Genomic DNA, 16,029 nt, shown 5'->3' with positions numbered 1-16,029 from the left:
GAGACATAGGCAGAGGGAGAAGCAGGCTCCGTGCAGGGAGCCTGATGTGGGACTCGACCCGGGGTCTCCAGGATCACGCCCTGGGCCGAAGGCAGGGGCTAAACCGCTGAGCCACCCAGGGATCCCTGGCAGTACTTTTCTATATTTCAAACGCACCTAACATAAGATCTAGCAATTCCATTTCTACTAAACAATCTGACATATAGATGAATTTCAACTTTAAGGATATTTATAATGAATTTACCAAAGAAGTCTACAGGATAGTAAAGTATGGTCTTCCCTTGTTTTCAAATAAGGCAAAAAAGCTAGAAGTCTGTTAAGAGACACACAGCGTAATTACCAGGAGTCATTTTAACTTTCTTCATTATCTTTCCTATTACCTAAAAAGTTCCTTAAGGTATGTATGCAGACATACATTACATTTAGAATAATATAGGAACTAATATTTTAAGCTTGACTTGATTTAACCAATCAAATATAACTGAAATAGGAATTGTTTTCTCACCTAATGACATAATGAGAAATTACTAATTTTTCAAAGGCTATCAGCCATTATATGGAGACTTTTTTTTTAAAATTTTTATTTATTTATGATAGTCACACACAGAGAGAGAGGCAGAGACATAGGCAGAGGGAGAAGCAGGCTCCATGCACTGGGAGCCCAACGTGGGATTCGATCCCGGGTCTCCAGGATCGCGTCCTGGGCCAAAGGCAGGCGCTAAACCACTGCGCCACCCAGGGATCCCTATATGGAGACTATTATGGTCTACATTTTAAGTTCTTATTGGAAGCAACTGCCTAAGAGAAAATTTTTAATTGTAAAAAAAACTGTTCATTAGAAATAATGCATATATAATTAAAATATGAATGATGTTTAACAAAATTACTGTATTTAAAAACAAACACAAAGGTGCTTGGTCAGTCCGTTAAGTGTCCAACTCTTGATCTCAGCTCAGGTCTTGATCTCAGGGTCGTGAGTTCAAGGCCTGCATTAGGCTCCACACCAAGCGTGGAACCTACTTAATAACAAAAGAAAAAAAAGGAAAGGAAAAAAATAAAAACAAACAGATTTAAAATAAAAAAAATGGCCTAAACCTGTAGCAATAATTCAACGCTTGTTAAAGTCTAGTGAATTGAAGTTGGAGAGAGTAGGAAGACAGAGATACATTAATATATAACAGTAAATATCATTAGCTAATAGAATTATGTATATTTTCTTCTTTTCAATTTCCTGTATTTTCCACTTCTCTATAGCTTGTCTATATTATCTACTGGGCAAAAAAGATTAAAGCAAGGACTTACTTGTTTCTTTTTTTTTTTTTTTTTAAAGATTTTATTTATTTATTCATAGAGACACATGGGTAGGGGGTGGGGAGAGAGAGAGGCAGAGGGAGAAGCAGGCCCCATGCAGGGAGCCCGACCTGGGACTCGATCCTGGGTCTCCAGGATCACACCCCAGGCTGCAGGGGGCGCTAAACCGCTAAACCACCGGGGCTGCCCGACTTACCTGTTTCAAAATATGAAGATAATCATAACAAAATCCAATAATGTTAGAAGAGATGTCATCATCCTCATGAATTAGTAGCTGCAGCATCAGAGCCACTTTTGTTTCAATAGCTTGTAGTGCCTCTTGAGCATTCTTGATATCCCCATTCTTAATTAATTTAGTCCAACTAACTATCAATGACTGTCCCATTCCATTTACCAGTTTAGAAAATCTGGCTAGAAAGTCAACATCTTCTTCCTATTAAGCAATCAAAAGAGATCTCAACTTAGAAACACCCACATAAAAAAAAGAAAAAGAAAAAAACGCCCACTTAAGAATAAGAGAAACTCTAAACTTTAGTATGAATCAAGAGCCAATTATAAGATTCAATTTTAAACTAACATCAGACATTTAACCATTCTACTGTCTTGACTAAACAATTTTTAGAATTTCAGTTCAATTATTATTAACCATTTGTACTCTTTCAACCAACTCTTTTTAATGGTTATAGGCCTATAGACACTGCCAATTTTATAAAAGCTTGAAGGGATTTGTGGTTTTAAAAATCTTTCTAAACTGCTCAAGTTAGTAAACATGCTGTAATGATGTCATATTATTACAGTATGCGTAATAACTTCTAGCAGTCCTTTCTGAAACTATTTGAGTCCTAACTATATTGCAAAGACATAGAGCTGCTATTATAACTACCGGCCTAAGGTCATACTAGTGAGATTGTTTATTAGTTACCCTTATGATACTCTCCTACAGAAAGAGATGTTACCTTCATCATTTTAGGACTTTTACCATAGACTAAACAGAACAATTATCAGCAATGTGAGAAAATGCTACTGTTCTTCTGCATTACTGACGTATCACCAAAACAAATATTTCTTAAATTTTTTATCACTGTCACAGGTAAATACAAATCTTCAAATTCTGTTTCTAAATTACTTACCACACTCAGAGCCTTCAGCTTATTGGAGCTAAACTCCAACAGCTTAAATGAATAACAAAAGTATGGTGAAAATGTAACAATCATAACTAAGTCTAGTTTTGGTCAAAATGCACTGCCAGGTACACAGTATAGTTTCTTGCTACTTAAAAGTATAGACCAGTAGTCTCTAATCAAATTCAAGTTTGTGAGAAATGCAGAACTGCAGGTATCATCCCAGATCTTTTTTTTTTTTTTTTTGGTTTTGTTTTAAAGATTTTATTTATTTATACATGAGAGACACAGAGAGAGAGGCAGAGACACAGGCAGAGGGAGAAGCAGGCTCCATGCAGGGAGCTTTATGTGGGACTCGATCCCAGGACGCTAGGATCATGCCCTGAGCTCAACGCAGATGCTCAACTACTGAGCCACCCAGGCGTCCCTCATCCCAGATCTTCAGGTCTAGAACTGGTATAATCTACTGTCCCAGGCAAATGCTACAGGTACATTATGGCTTTCTGGTTACAGTGTTTCTTTATGGTCTCAAGGAGAGTTTACACATAAAAAAAAAGAAGAAAGAAAGAAAAAGAAAGCATATTTAAATTAGTGCCTATCCTACTTTCTTCTAACAATTTTTATTTTATTTTATTTTTCTTCTAACAATTTTTAAAACTTCATACATAAATTTACTGACCTGGTCAATGCTGAAAAACCCAGCAGACTGTAAGACTTGACACAAAGATTCTACTAGTTTCATTTTATCAACAGGATCCATTCCTTTATTTACAATTTCAAATAAACAGTCACATGCTTCTTCCCGTAGAACTTCTATTGACATATGACCTAGCAGCATATTTATAAACCTGGCAATAGGAGAAAAAAATTGTTATATTTCCAAACTCATGAGTTTTACATACTGTATTTTGTAGGTTTAGATCTTTAAAATATAGGTATACTTACCTATCATTGGCTATAAGGGATAAGTCTATCCAAGAGACATAAGCCCCAACTACTTCAAGGCACTGACATGTCACTTCTGAATTAGTATACTGATAATTTTGTAAAATTTGGTACCATGATTCCACCAAGTTTGGAATGCACTGCTCCCTCATGGTATCTTTTATTAGAGTATTCCTACGAGCCTCCTAAAAAACAAAACAAAACATCTCACGCACAAAGCAGATTACTACACAAAATAATTTCTGACATCTGAATAGCTGCATAGAGTAATTTCCTCACAATTAAACTTCCAGACTTGTTAACACATTCCCTGCCACTATTTCCTACTTATCAATTCTAAAATCATATCCTATAATTCTTTTAATTTCCTTTTTCCATTATATTCCTCAAAGGCAGATTTAATTTCTTCTTAAACACAAACTACAAATAAGCATTTACTTAGAAATCTAAAGCATATGATGAAAGGGACTTCTCAATATTATGCAAACATAAACTACTTAAAGGAATGGAAATTTGTTTTTAATTAAATGAAATATATATATATTTTAAGATTTTATTTATTCATGAGAGACAGATTGAGAGGTAGAGACACAGGCAGAGGTAGAAGCAGGCTTCCTGTCAGGAGCCTGATGTGGGACTCGATCCCAGGACCCTGGGATCATGCCCTGAGCCGAAGGCAGACGCTCAACCACTGAGCCACCCAGGCATCCTTATTTTTTCGATTCTGAACAAAAATTTTAAGTAATCTCTATGCCCAATGTGGGGCTCAAACTCACAACCCTGAAATCAAGAGTCACATGTTCCACTGAGTGAGCCACCCAGGTGCCCCAAGAATGGTAATTATTATTATTATTATCATTATTTTTAAAGAGAGAGTGGGAGGATGGGGAAGGACAGAAGAAAAGGGAGAAGGAGAGAGAATTTTTTTTTAAAGATTTTATTTATTTGAGAGAAAGGGAGCATGAGTGCACGTGCTTGTAGGGAGAGGGGAAAAGGGAGAGGGAAAGGCAGGAGCCCACCATGAGGCTGATCCCTGGACCTGGGGATCATAACCTGAACCGAAGGCAGACACTTAACCGACTGTGCCCCACAGGTGCCCCAGGAATGGCAATAATTTAAATGTATGATAATAACCTTTAAAGTTATAAGTATGTCTGACATACAAAGACCTTAAATTATTATACACATCTGAATCAAGCAATTTTTTTCTTTTCTCTCTTTTAAAAGATTTTATTTATTTATTCATGAGAGACACAGAGATAGAGAAGCAGAGACATAGGTAGAGGGAGAAGCAGGCTCCATGCAGGGAGCCCGATGTGGGACTCGATCCCGGGACCCCAGGATCACACCCCGAGCCAAAGGCAGACACTGAAACCACTGAGCCACCAGGGCATCCCTTGCTCTCTTTTTTGAATCAAGCAACTTCTGTTGTCTTCTTGAAGAATAAGGAAAAAGTTATATTGGATTATGCACAGAGAAAGACTAAGGTGACAGGTTTTATGACTGAGAATACGGAATAAACTAGCAGATTCATAAGCAATGATTCCTCCTCACTAACTATCTAGTAGTAAATACAGACAACATTTCTCCAGAAATTCATAAAACAACCAATTTGTGCATTTTATTGGAGAAAGTGCTTGCATAGTTAAAAAGAAAATCTAAAGTTATACTTTAATTTCAACATACACCTGGGGGGAAAAGCCCAGTTCAAGTCCTTTGTAGACAAAATTCAAAATGTTGGGTGAATTTAGGGGTGCCTGGCTAGTTCAGTCAGTAGAACACATAACTTGATCTCAGAATTATGAGTTCAAGCCCCATGTTGGGTGTGGAGCCTGCTTGGGAAAAAAAAAAAGTTGGCGAATTTAGAATTAATTTGAAGGTGCCTAGGCTGGCTCAGTTGGAAGAGCATGTGACTTTTTTTTTTTTTTTTTTGAGCATGTGACTCTTGATCAAGGGGCTGTGAGTTTGAGCCCCATACTGGGTGGAAAGATTACTAAACATAAAGTAAATAAATTTGTCTCTAAAAAATGAAATTTCCTGCTTTTTTTATTATGTACTCATCCTCTCCTACAAAATCTACATTAAAAACTAATGATTAATGGTAAGTTACTTGCCTCTGATGTATGCACCACATCACGATCCACCAACTCTGAATCAATAGCCATGAGGATTCGGAGGTACAAATCTACTCCCCTTGGATTTAGGTCCACTACTGAGAGAATGTCAAAAAAAAACTTGGGCCATCTAGTGAGATATTCTGTAACAAAAAGCAAGGCGAAGACTTGGGCTGCTTTATTTCGTATAAAGGTCTTCTCTGGTTGAGGATTCAGCATCTGACAAACAGAAAAATTGCCCATGAAATTAAATGTAAATTGCAAAGTCTCATTGTTTTCCTACTTATTATCAATAAGAAAAAACTCACCAAACCTCGACAGTTTAGATTAGCTGTGCAACAAATATGCTTGAAAATTACCAAGGTATTTAAGTGACTACCCAGATGGAAAACAAAGGTGCTATGTTTACTTCTCATTCTTACACTTTTAAAGTTTCATGTGCAGAATTTTACTAGTTTTTGGTTCTACTAAATTGTTTTTTTTTTTTTTTAGCTGTTTGCTTTAGGAAAAATAATTCTAGCTACATAACTGCTTTATATGTTAATATTAGTTAAAATTAACAAAAAGAACATAATGCGAATAAAGAACTCCAGTGGTTCCCTTGTAAAAGGCTCTTTGTGAAGAGGCTGTCCAGGAGAGCTCCCCTTTATTTTTTTTTTTTTTTGAGAGCTCCCCTTTAGAAGCGAAAAAAAAATGTTTGTTTTTTTTTGTTTGTTAAATAGTTAAAAAACCAAACCAAAACAAAAAAAAACCAAACAAACCCATTTTAAAACCAAAGTTTCAACAATGTGTCATGGAAAGCATGACAGTCTCAGTTATTAATATAATTTAAAATTATCACTAAGTTTTTATATACCCATAATCTTTGAAACCAGCACTTTCTAAAAAAAAAGCTATGGGATCAAAGGGAGGATAAATGGTCAACATTTCTGAGGGAAAGTTCTAAACTCTTGCAAAACTAAAAATTTAAATATCTAAAAATTTGAGGTACTGAACATAATTACTATTTTACCTGAGCTTGAAGCCAAGATATGAGCGTCTCCCTAATTAGTTGCTGCTGAACAGTAGTTAGTTCTGAATATCTGTTCAAAATAGAGAAGAAAAATAATAATGGCTATATTTGGTGTCTGTGATTTAAAAAGTAACAGCCTCACATATTTGAAAGGGAAAATTTGTGTAATACTCAATTATTTAAAACTTCCTAAAATAGACTGATAATGCTTCTCATCACAGCTTTATTTTATTTTAATCTTTATTTATTCATGAGAGACAGAGACAGAGGCAGAAACACAGGCAGAGGGAGAAGCAGGCTTCATGCAGGGAGCCCAGTGTGGGACTCAATCCCCAGACCCGGGGTCACGCCCTGAGCTGAAGGCAGACACTCAACCACTGAGCCACCAAGGCGTCCCTCATCACGGCTTTAAAGAAAAGATACGGGTCAGCCTGGTAGACAGTGTAACACAATCACTGATCTTACTTTGATTTGTGGTCTAGGTCATGTCAAAACAAAATGGCAGCTGTGGAATTTCTCAAATGGAAATATGTCTATATTTTGAGGTCTGTCGCTTACAGAGACAAGGAGGCAAACGGAGAGTCCTCTGAGAAGTGATTCACTATTTCCACTTCATTAAGGCAGGGGAATTGAATGGCCATGCTGCCACTAACCTTTAACAGTTGTCATGTAGAAACAGGTCTGGTGTTGCTAGATTTTCTTTTTCCAGAGAAGTACGAAATCTAATTTTTTCTGTGAAATGTCTGGATTTTTAATATGTAACCATTTAGCTCAGTAATTTTAAAACACTTTGGGATAAATCAGAAACACACCTATAAAATGGATATGTTTTATACACTCTTTTTTTAAAGATTTTATTTATTTATTCATGAGAGACACACAGAGAGAGATTGGCAGAGACACAGGCAGAGGGAAAAGCAGGCTCCATGCAGGGAGCCTGATGTGGGACTTGATCGCGGAACCCTGGGGTCACTCCCTGGGCCAAAAAAGGCAGTTGCTCAACCACCGAGCCACCCAGGGATCCCCAGTTTTACACACTTTCAATTTACAGTTTGTATTATGATTTTTCCCAAAGAGAGAAAAACTAATTTAAAAAACGACTTCTCCCCACAAATTTCAGAGTCAAAACAGTGAGAAAAGCCTTACTTGTATTTAACTTGATGTTCTAGTACTTGAAAGCAGAAAAACTTTATGTGATCATCACTGAAAAAGAAAAAAGGAAAATCAGATAAGAATATAATTTAGAGAAAACAAAAGTAAAGTACGAGTACTAGTAAAATACAGTTGAAAAGTTTCTCAAATAAGACCTTTGGCTTACGTTCTATTCATCATCAGTCTCTAATTGTTTAGAACTTACATATTATACCATTCTCAATAGTTTCATTAAATCTGACAAGCAAAAAAAAAAAAGAAAGAAAAAGAAAAAACTTAAGTGCACCTAAGGATACTGCTTTGAAAACAAGGAATTCCCCTAATTGTAGATGTTAGGATTAACTGGAACAACTCCTACACTTTATGATAGAAAGGCGAGGTGTAAAATGACAAATGGTCACACAGCCAGAGACTGAGTCAAATCAGAGATGGTAGGTGAAGTCTTATCTAAAATTCAACCCTAGCCAGTTCCACTGCAGTCAAATCCAAAACAGGCAGGGTCACTTGGACTGATAGTTCAGCCTTAAATCAGATCTCCCAATTATCTACTCTCAAGTCTCCCCAGGGGTGATGCAGAGTTGCAGTAAACCAGCTACAATCTCTGACAAAATCTCTTTAGTGAACAACAATCTGCTCATTTAAAATAGTTGGTTTGGGCCAGGCTTAGTCATGGAAGAATTGTCACATATAAAACTAACTGGTCAATATAAGAATAGATAATATTTTAACTTAGACTATATGAATTAACTAAACAAAATAATTTCACACACAAGAAGATAAAACTTAATCTTTCAAAATTTTAAGTTTCTTAGCACCTCTTCTAAGACCTTAGGGTTTCTATTCTTATCATGGTTGACACTGAAACCTTAAATGAACTACACAAAACTCATGTTTTCCACTCAAATATAAACTTCAGGAATACTTCAATTAAAAGTCAGATCTAAAAAAATAAAAAGCTAGATCTTATGTATTTTTTTAAATTCCAGTTAACCTACAGTGTTTTATATTAGTTCCAGGCATACAATATAATGATTCAGCACTTCCATACATCATCCTGTGCTCAACACGAGTGCCCTCCTTTATCCCCATCATGTATTTAACCCCTTCCCACCCACCTCCTCCCTGGTAACCATCAGTTTGTTCTCTATAATTAAGAGTCTGTTTCTTGATTTGTCTCTCTTATTTTTTCACTTTGCTCATGTTTTGAGTATATTAAAAATTTTTCAAAAAGGAAAAAACCTAGTGCATATTTGATATGGGCTAGATAACCTGAACACTTGTGAGAGGTGGGGAAAAATAACTAAAAGTCTAGGAATCTGTGCTAATTGCTCCTCAATCCCTTAGAGACACAAAGTGGAAATTGTAGAGGATGGATTATGAGTGTGATCAATGTTAAGAAGGATGAAGTGAATGCAGGTCCAATATTCCAATATTGGTCCAATATTAAAAAACTGGCAAATGAATGTTTTTATACTTTAAATTAAAATAAAAACTTAAGATTTGTACAGTTCATGATTTCCTCCTTTGCCAACTTTTTAGAAAACCAACTATCACTTGCCATCATAAGAAGATTCTACCTGAGATCTGCTGTCAGGTACCCAACATAAGGCAAAGTATAGTTTTACTGAAAAATCAATCCCAGAATGGCCAAATTTCTAGTTTATATTTTTCCCATTTCTACCCTGAATGGTTTTCATAAGTCATAAAATGGCTTTATGAAAACACTTTCCAAATACAGGTCTCACAGAAATTTAAATTCCTGTAAGCCATGTAAATTTTGTTTTAATTACCTGTATGTCCTCTGGGCTAGAGCTTCTGCACACACTTGCCAGGCATCTGGGGAAATCTTTAACTGCTCAAAATAGGCCAGGGCCTGTAAGATTGCAAAGCCAAAAATGCATTTGGAACAGTCAATCTCAATGCCCTACTGATATTAAAATGTTCTAGGAGTAGCAAACCAATACTAATCAGTCAATCTGAAGAAAAATAGCTAAAACATTGAATTCTGGCTTCTGAGTAAGTGCAACTAGTGATCATTCCCAGAAAAAAGTTAAGTAAAAAACAAATTGTCTCAGTTAGATATTCAAACCTGTTTCCTTACAGCAAAGGAGACAACACAAAAATGCCGTGCAGACCTCACGGGTTATTATGAGAATGAAGACAAAAACTACTGAAGTATTTTGTCAAGTACTATGCTACCGAGGTATATGCAATTATAAAACGATACATAAATGGCATTTTTCCTATATAGTTGTAAATATGTTATGAAAGAGGTAGTTAACAAAATTAGTGTCCATGGGGTGCCTGGCTATCTCAGTAGGTAGAGTGTGTGACTCTTGATCTCAGGGATGTGAATTCAAACTCCATGATGGGTGTAGAGATTACTTAAAAATAAAATCTTTAGGGACACCTGGCTGGCTCAGTCAGTGGAGCATGTGACTCTTGACCTCTGGGTTGTGAGTTCGAGCTCCATGCTGAGTGTAGAAATTACTTAAAAATTAAAAAAAAATATTTAAAAAAAACAGGGGTGCCTGGCTCAGTGAAGCATCCAACTCTTGATTTCAGCTTAGGTCTTGATCTCAGGGTTGTGAGTTCAAACCTCACGTTCGGCTCTACATTGGGCGTGGAGCCTACCTTTTTTTTTTTTAAGATTGTATTTATTCATGAGAGACAGAGAGAGGCAGAGACACAGGCAGAGCGAGAAGCAGGCTCCATGTGGGGAGCCCAGTGTGGGACTCGATCCCAGGACCCCAGGATCACAACCTAAGCCAAAGGCAGACGCTCAACCACTGAGCCACCCAGGTGACCCTGAAGCCAACTTTAAAAAATTAATTAAGGGGCACCTGGGTGGCTCAGGTTATAATTCCAGGGTCCTGGGATAGAGACCCATGACTGGCTCTCTGCTCAGCAGAGGGTCTGCTTCTCCTTCTCCAGTCTCCCCCATCGCCGCCCGCCCCCCCGACTCATGTGCACTCTCCAGCTCGTCCTCTCTCTGATAAAGAAAATCTTTTAAAAATTTTTAATTAAAAGTAAATAAAACAAAACAAAAAATAAATATAAAAATAAAATGTTAAAAAGAAGTAAAAAACAAAAAATCAAAATTAGAGTCCAAATGCATGATATGAATTTTGGAAAACCAGAAATAATTGAAAAGCTTTAGGAAATGGTTCTCATTTCTCTGTTCATGAATTCATGGCTTTGTTATAAGAGTAAGTATAGTCTAGAAAGGATGAAGCATCAAGTCCATGTGCTCTTTATCAGAATGTTGGGGAAATGGGAATGACTTCTGTCACTCTTTTCCATTAGCATGTTGCAGCTGGCATCAATGACAATGGACAAACAGTAACCCTAACAACCTGTGAAAAGTATCTCAGTCCAGAAAATTACACAAAGATAGTGCTAGATAATTTTAAAGTAACTGATGTATTGATCAAGAACTGAAATGATGAAAAAAAAAAAAAAAAGAACTGAAATGATGTAGAAAAAAACGTTAAGAAATAGAAGAACCTAATTTTTCTTTTAAGGGTGGGTGGGAAGGGACAGAGGAAGGAATCCCAAGCGGGCTCCACTCCCAGCAGAGCCTGATGTGGGGCTCAGTCTCATAACCCTGAGATCACCTGAGCCGAAACAGAGATGGACACTTAACCAACTGAGCTACCCAGGTGTCCCTTAGAAAAACCTAATTTTAATTAGTAAATATTTTTTAAAATTACAGTTTGTGGGACACCTGGGTGGCTCAGTTGGTTAAGTGTCTGCCTTCAGCTCAGATCATGATCCCAGCGTTCTGGGATCGAGCCCTGCATTATGCTCCTTGCTCATCAGGGAGTCTGCTTCTCCCTTTCCCTCTCCTTCTGGCTTGTGCTCTCTTTCTAATAAATAAAATCTTAAAATAAAAAAACCCCAACAAAACAAAAACAACTATGGTTTGTACCCCAGTAGTGATGAAATCAATTGTATAGGTCTTTATCAGCAATCAAAAAATGACAAACAGGGAGGCCTGGGTGGCTCAGCGGTTTAGTGCTGCCTTCAGCCCAGGGTGTGATCCTGAAGTCCGGGGATCGAGTCCCATATCAGGCTCCCTGCATGGAGCCTGCTTCTCCCTGTGTCTCTGCCTCTCTCTCTCTCTGTATGTCTCTCATGAATAAATAAATAAAATCTTAAAAAACAAAAACGAATGACAAACAGTATCAGAGTGCACTGTTCATAATAAAAATAACCAGTATTTTGTATAAACTGTTTTCAAGTTGTATATATATACATATATAAAAAATACTTAGTTATACACGTCTATACACACACAATGAAAATGTAAAATTTTTTCTTTTAGGTTGAAGATTTTAAAAGAAAAGGAAAAAACCTCTATTATAGTTGTATGACTGAGGGAATGGGTTTTCCTATGTGGTCTCACTGGCTGCTCCCACTGATGGAGAACCAAGTAAATGAAGGTAAGTAGATGACAACAACCAAATACTATCTTAAGTATAAATGGCTATCTTTCGAAATTAAGAACAGAAGAAACTAGGCTGCTGCAAAGAACCTAATACAGTTGTCTAACAATACTCCATGAAACTTAGGGTTTCCTTTAGGAACATTTATGGTCTCATTTAAGGAGATGGTGGAAGTCAATCATGTATGTTGCATTACCATCTAATACCTCCCTTGCCATAAAAGGGGGGAGGAAAAGACGGGGCGGATGTGATTCAGTTGTTAGAATTATCACTGACATACCATTTTCTTTAAATAATAGCAAGTTTTAATCAAAGACAGTGATTCCATTAAAAAAGTGAAAATAACTTAAAAGTTTTCAGTTTTTAACTAAAGTCTTTACACTCTGAATGTGTGCATTAATAGCATTTTTTATTTTTAAAGATGCATTGAGAGAGAGAGAGAGAGAGAGAGTACATGAGCAAGTGCGGGGAGGAGGTAGGGAGCAGATGGAGAGAAGAGAGATAATCTCAAGCAGACTCTCAGCTGACTGCAGAGCTCCAATACGGGGCTTGATCCCATGACCATGAGATCATGACCTGAACCAAAAGCAAGAGTCAGATGCTCAATCAAATGAGCCACCCAGCCACCCCATTTACTAGCATTTTTAAGTGAAATTTTATGGCAATCAGGAAGAAGTCAAAGCTTTTATCGCCTTTTCTTCTCTTTCATACCTTTTCTCTAATGCTCTACTGCCTCTAAGTGGCAATAGTCACTTCAGCTACTGTTCCTGTAAAAAAAATAGAACTATAGCTGGACAACTGAGAATTGGGGTTGGCAGTTATCTTACAATCAAACTGGATTAGTGTTCCACTACTCTTGATTTCCAACATGAGAACTATCAGAATTCACTTTCCTTAAGATTCCTTTTTTTTAATCCTAATTAATTCTGTTATTCAGGTTGGCTTAATGGGTATCAAATCAAGCCTGAATTTGGATGCTTAACATAGGTCTGTAACGGGTAGAACTCATTTTTATTGATAAAAAGCATAGCTTTATAAAAAGACCTGTAACAATGCATTGGGTTTACTTTCCTGAAAATTACTGCACATTTTTTTTATAAAGATTTTATTTATTTATTCATGAGAGACAGAGAGAAGCACGCTCCATGCAGGGAGCCCGATGTGGGACTCGATCCCAGGTCTCCAGGATCACACCCCAGGTGAAAGCAGCGCTAAACTGCTGAGCCACTGGGGCTGCCCAAAATTACTGCACATTTAAAAAATTGTTGCGGGGAGGAGGGCGGGGGGTGGGAGTGAATGGGTGACGGGCACTGGGGGTTATTCTGTATGTTAGTAAATTGAACACCAATAAAAAATAAATTAAAAAAAATTGTTGCATTTTAATCTGTTGTATTTAATAAAAAACAAATGATTTTCAAAAAGGATCATTAGTGGGGGGAAAAAAAAACTAGGAAGGCTATCTAATAACCAAACAAATAGTAAAGGGCTTTTAGTTACAGACAAGTATTACCAAGGTAATGACCTACCATAGATACTTTGACTATATAATTAAGGCTTTGAAGGTAGGTACCTTAAACTCCTACTTCTCTGTCTACACACAGAAAACATGGATTTTAAATGTCTTTTGATGTCCTAACTAGTTTGTTAGTTATCTTGTAACTAGACTATTTAAATCTAAATTCCTGTTATTTTCCTTTATTATATAGATGACTGGTTACTTATTTAACAGCAGAGGAATGGAAGCATGTTAGAAACTACTTGAGATTTTTTTTCTTAAATTCTCCTTAAAAGCACAACAAAAACGAACAATATTTAGTGAGACTGTTACCCTTACTCAGCTCATTTATAAAAATATCCTTTGCTATGAGAAGTAGAAAGAGAAAATGCCTCTCCTTCCACTTACCCTATACTTCAAAACACCCACGTCTTTAAAAAAACTCAATTATAGGCTTATTCTTTAAATTCTTCTGTCATTCACCTGTAGTCATGATTACAGGTACAGCCTACATTATGTTTGTTTATATTTGCCCAAATATCCTAGCACCTCATAATGGATTCCTTGTCATCTAATCATTTTATGTAACCTAAAACATGGCATATCATATCTACTAATTTACATGTCTGCCTGGACTAAATAACAAGGACGCTAAATACCACTAACATGAAGGCTAAATAACTTGTCCAGACCAAGCCAGGCCATGGAAAGATAAAGTATGCACGTCTGCCACCATGGAAAGTTCCTCAAGCAATCCTTCTCACTGTAACTTTTAAATAATTAGAAATAATGATTGATGTGACATAAAGAGCTGCCTTGAATCACATGAGATTTTAATACCTTTGTTGAGCCAACTAAAAAGAACATAAATCACAATGCTTATAGTTTCTGTATTCAGAATATATTCAAGTACCTCAAATCTGTCTGTTCATTTCTACTCAAATGAAACCTTTATCATATGTACTTTGTTTGTAAAGTCCTCTAATGTAAATCTGTAATGATTTTTAAAGAAATGATTAAAATGACTTTACTTACCCTTTGTCTGAAGTCTGAATCAGCATTTGGATTTAGCCCTAAAAGAGCCTGTTCATCCATCCCTGCCACTAGTCTTGGAGTTTTCTGATTACAATAGGTGTGCCCTCTGATCCCACAGAAGAATCCACAAACATCTGCACACACACACACACACACAAAAAAAGGTGACAGAAAGCAATACTTGGTAAACAAAACTGATGCATATCCAGAATATCCTAGGTAGGTAACATTATGCAAGGAAGTTTAAATGTTGAAAGAACTTCTTTTGAAACTACCCAAAATTACAACTAAAGGAGCCTAAGTCTCAGAAGAATGGACCTACTAAATACTCCACAAATTTTATTCAAGATCATCAATATAGAAATTCTTTTCTACTTTAAATAGAAGCATTTAATTTATGCAGTGTAATTATCCCCGGTACTTAAAAGTGCAATCGTGCAACTATACTAAAAAATGACAAATCTAGATATTATACTAATTTACCTACTTCCGTTTATCAATATCGTAAACCTTTAGGTAAAACACCACCACCACCACCACCTTGGAATGGCTGACTAAACAGTGATCTTTGTGTTCAATATCCTTACGGGAGTGTCTAAAGTACTTCAAGATAAGTCAAATCAAAGAGGAAGTAGAACAGTGAAAAACCAGTCATTTAACTTTTAAACAACAGACTCTGGACAATTTTAGAAATGTATTTCAAAAAATACTTTTAATAGTAGCTATAAAAACTGATAAATCACAACTTAATATTGAATATTAACTAGAGCTAATTTAAGAACATTCTTTTAGTCTTTGGAAGGAATGTACTTTTGCATGGTATAGGGTCTAACATTCTCAAAAAAGAACACGATTTAAGCCCCAAAAGGCAACTTGGTTTTTGACAGAATGTATAGATGAGGGAACAAGGAACAAATTCTAAATGATGTGAAAAATCAAATTCATTCTCCCAATACCTATGGGGTAGGGAGACCATCCTGCTACTTCCATCAAAAAGCTGTAGGGCTTTTACCTGCCCTGGTGTTAATTATCATACAGCAAAGAGAAAATCAGAGCCTAAAGAAACCAAGAGACTAAAGGCAGAGGGTGAGGGTGCACAGCCTTTTTGGAACGGTGAGGCCAGTATCTGATCCAGGTTAGAGGACCCCAGCTACAATATGCTTTTCTGTCTTCCCCTGGGCCTGCCTGAAACAAATGCTAAGTCAGGTTACATGCTGAGAGCTCTTGGAGAGAAAAGCTCAACCCTTTCCCTTATGATTTCTATCATACTTGCAGACTATAGCAAGGCAGCGTAGCTCCCCACTGCCCTCAGGATTAAGATCCAAACTCTTTTGAAGGACTCCTCACTCCTCGGCACCACAACCCAGCGAGGTCAGTGGTATTCTGACTTTCATCT

General features: G+C 36.7%; 1 protein-coding gene across 4 annotated transcripts in view; it reads right to left on the bottom strand.

Moving 5' to 3' along the window:
* The window catches only part of XPOT (exportin for tRNA), a 41,920-nt gene that overhangs the window by 23,687 nt on the left and 2,204 nt on the right, over window positions 1–16,029 (bottom strand). For 2 of the 4 annotated variants that reach the window (XM_025476727.3, XM_025476725.3), the window contains exons 2-9: window positions 14,634–14,767; window positions 9,446–9,528; window positions 7,650–7,706; window positions 6,504–6,573; window positions 5,492–5,710; window positions 3,378–3,562; window positions 3,112–3,280; window positions 1,508–1,744 (exon numbers count right to left, since the gene is read on the bottom strand). In XM_025476727.3, the coding sequence (XP_025332512.1) occupies window positions 1,508–1,744; window positions 3,112–3,280; window positions 3,378–3,562; window positions 5,492–5,710; window positions 6,504–6,573; window positions 7,650–7,706; window positions 9,446–9,528; window positions 14,634–14,693 (1,080 nt within the window). In that variant the 5' untranslated portion in view covers window positions 14,694–14,767. Of the gene's footprint in view, window positions 1–1,507; window positions 1,745–3,111; window positions 3,281–3,377; window positions 3,563–5,491; window positions 5,711–6,503; window positions 6,574–7,649; window positions 7,707–9,445; window positions 9,530–14,633; window positions 14,768–16,029 lie in introns of those variants that run through there. The other 2 variants (XM_049115730.1, XM_049115731.1) reach the window with 2 other exon arrangements.

Source organism: Canis lupus, chromosome 10, assembly GCF_003254725.2.
Source record: "Canis lupus dingo isolate Sandy chromosome 10, ASM325472v2, whole genome shotgun sequence".
NCBI classification, from domain to species: Eukaryota; Metazoa; Chordata; class Mammalia; order Carnivora; family Canidae; genus Canis; species Canis lupus.
This window is presented reverse-complemented; position numbering and strand designations above follow the sequence as displayed.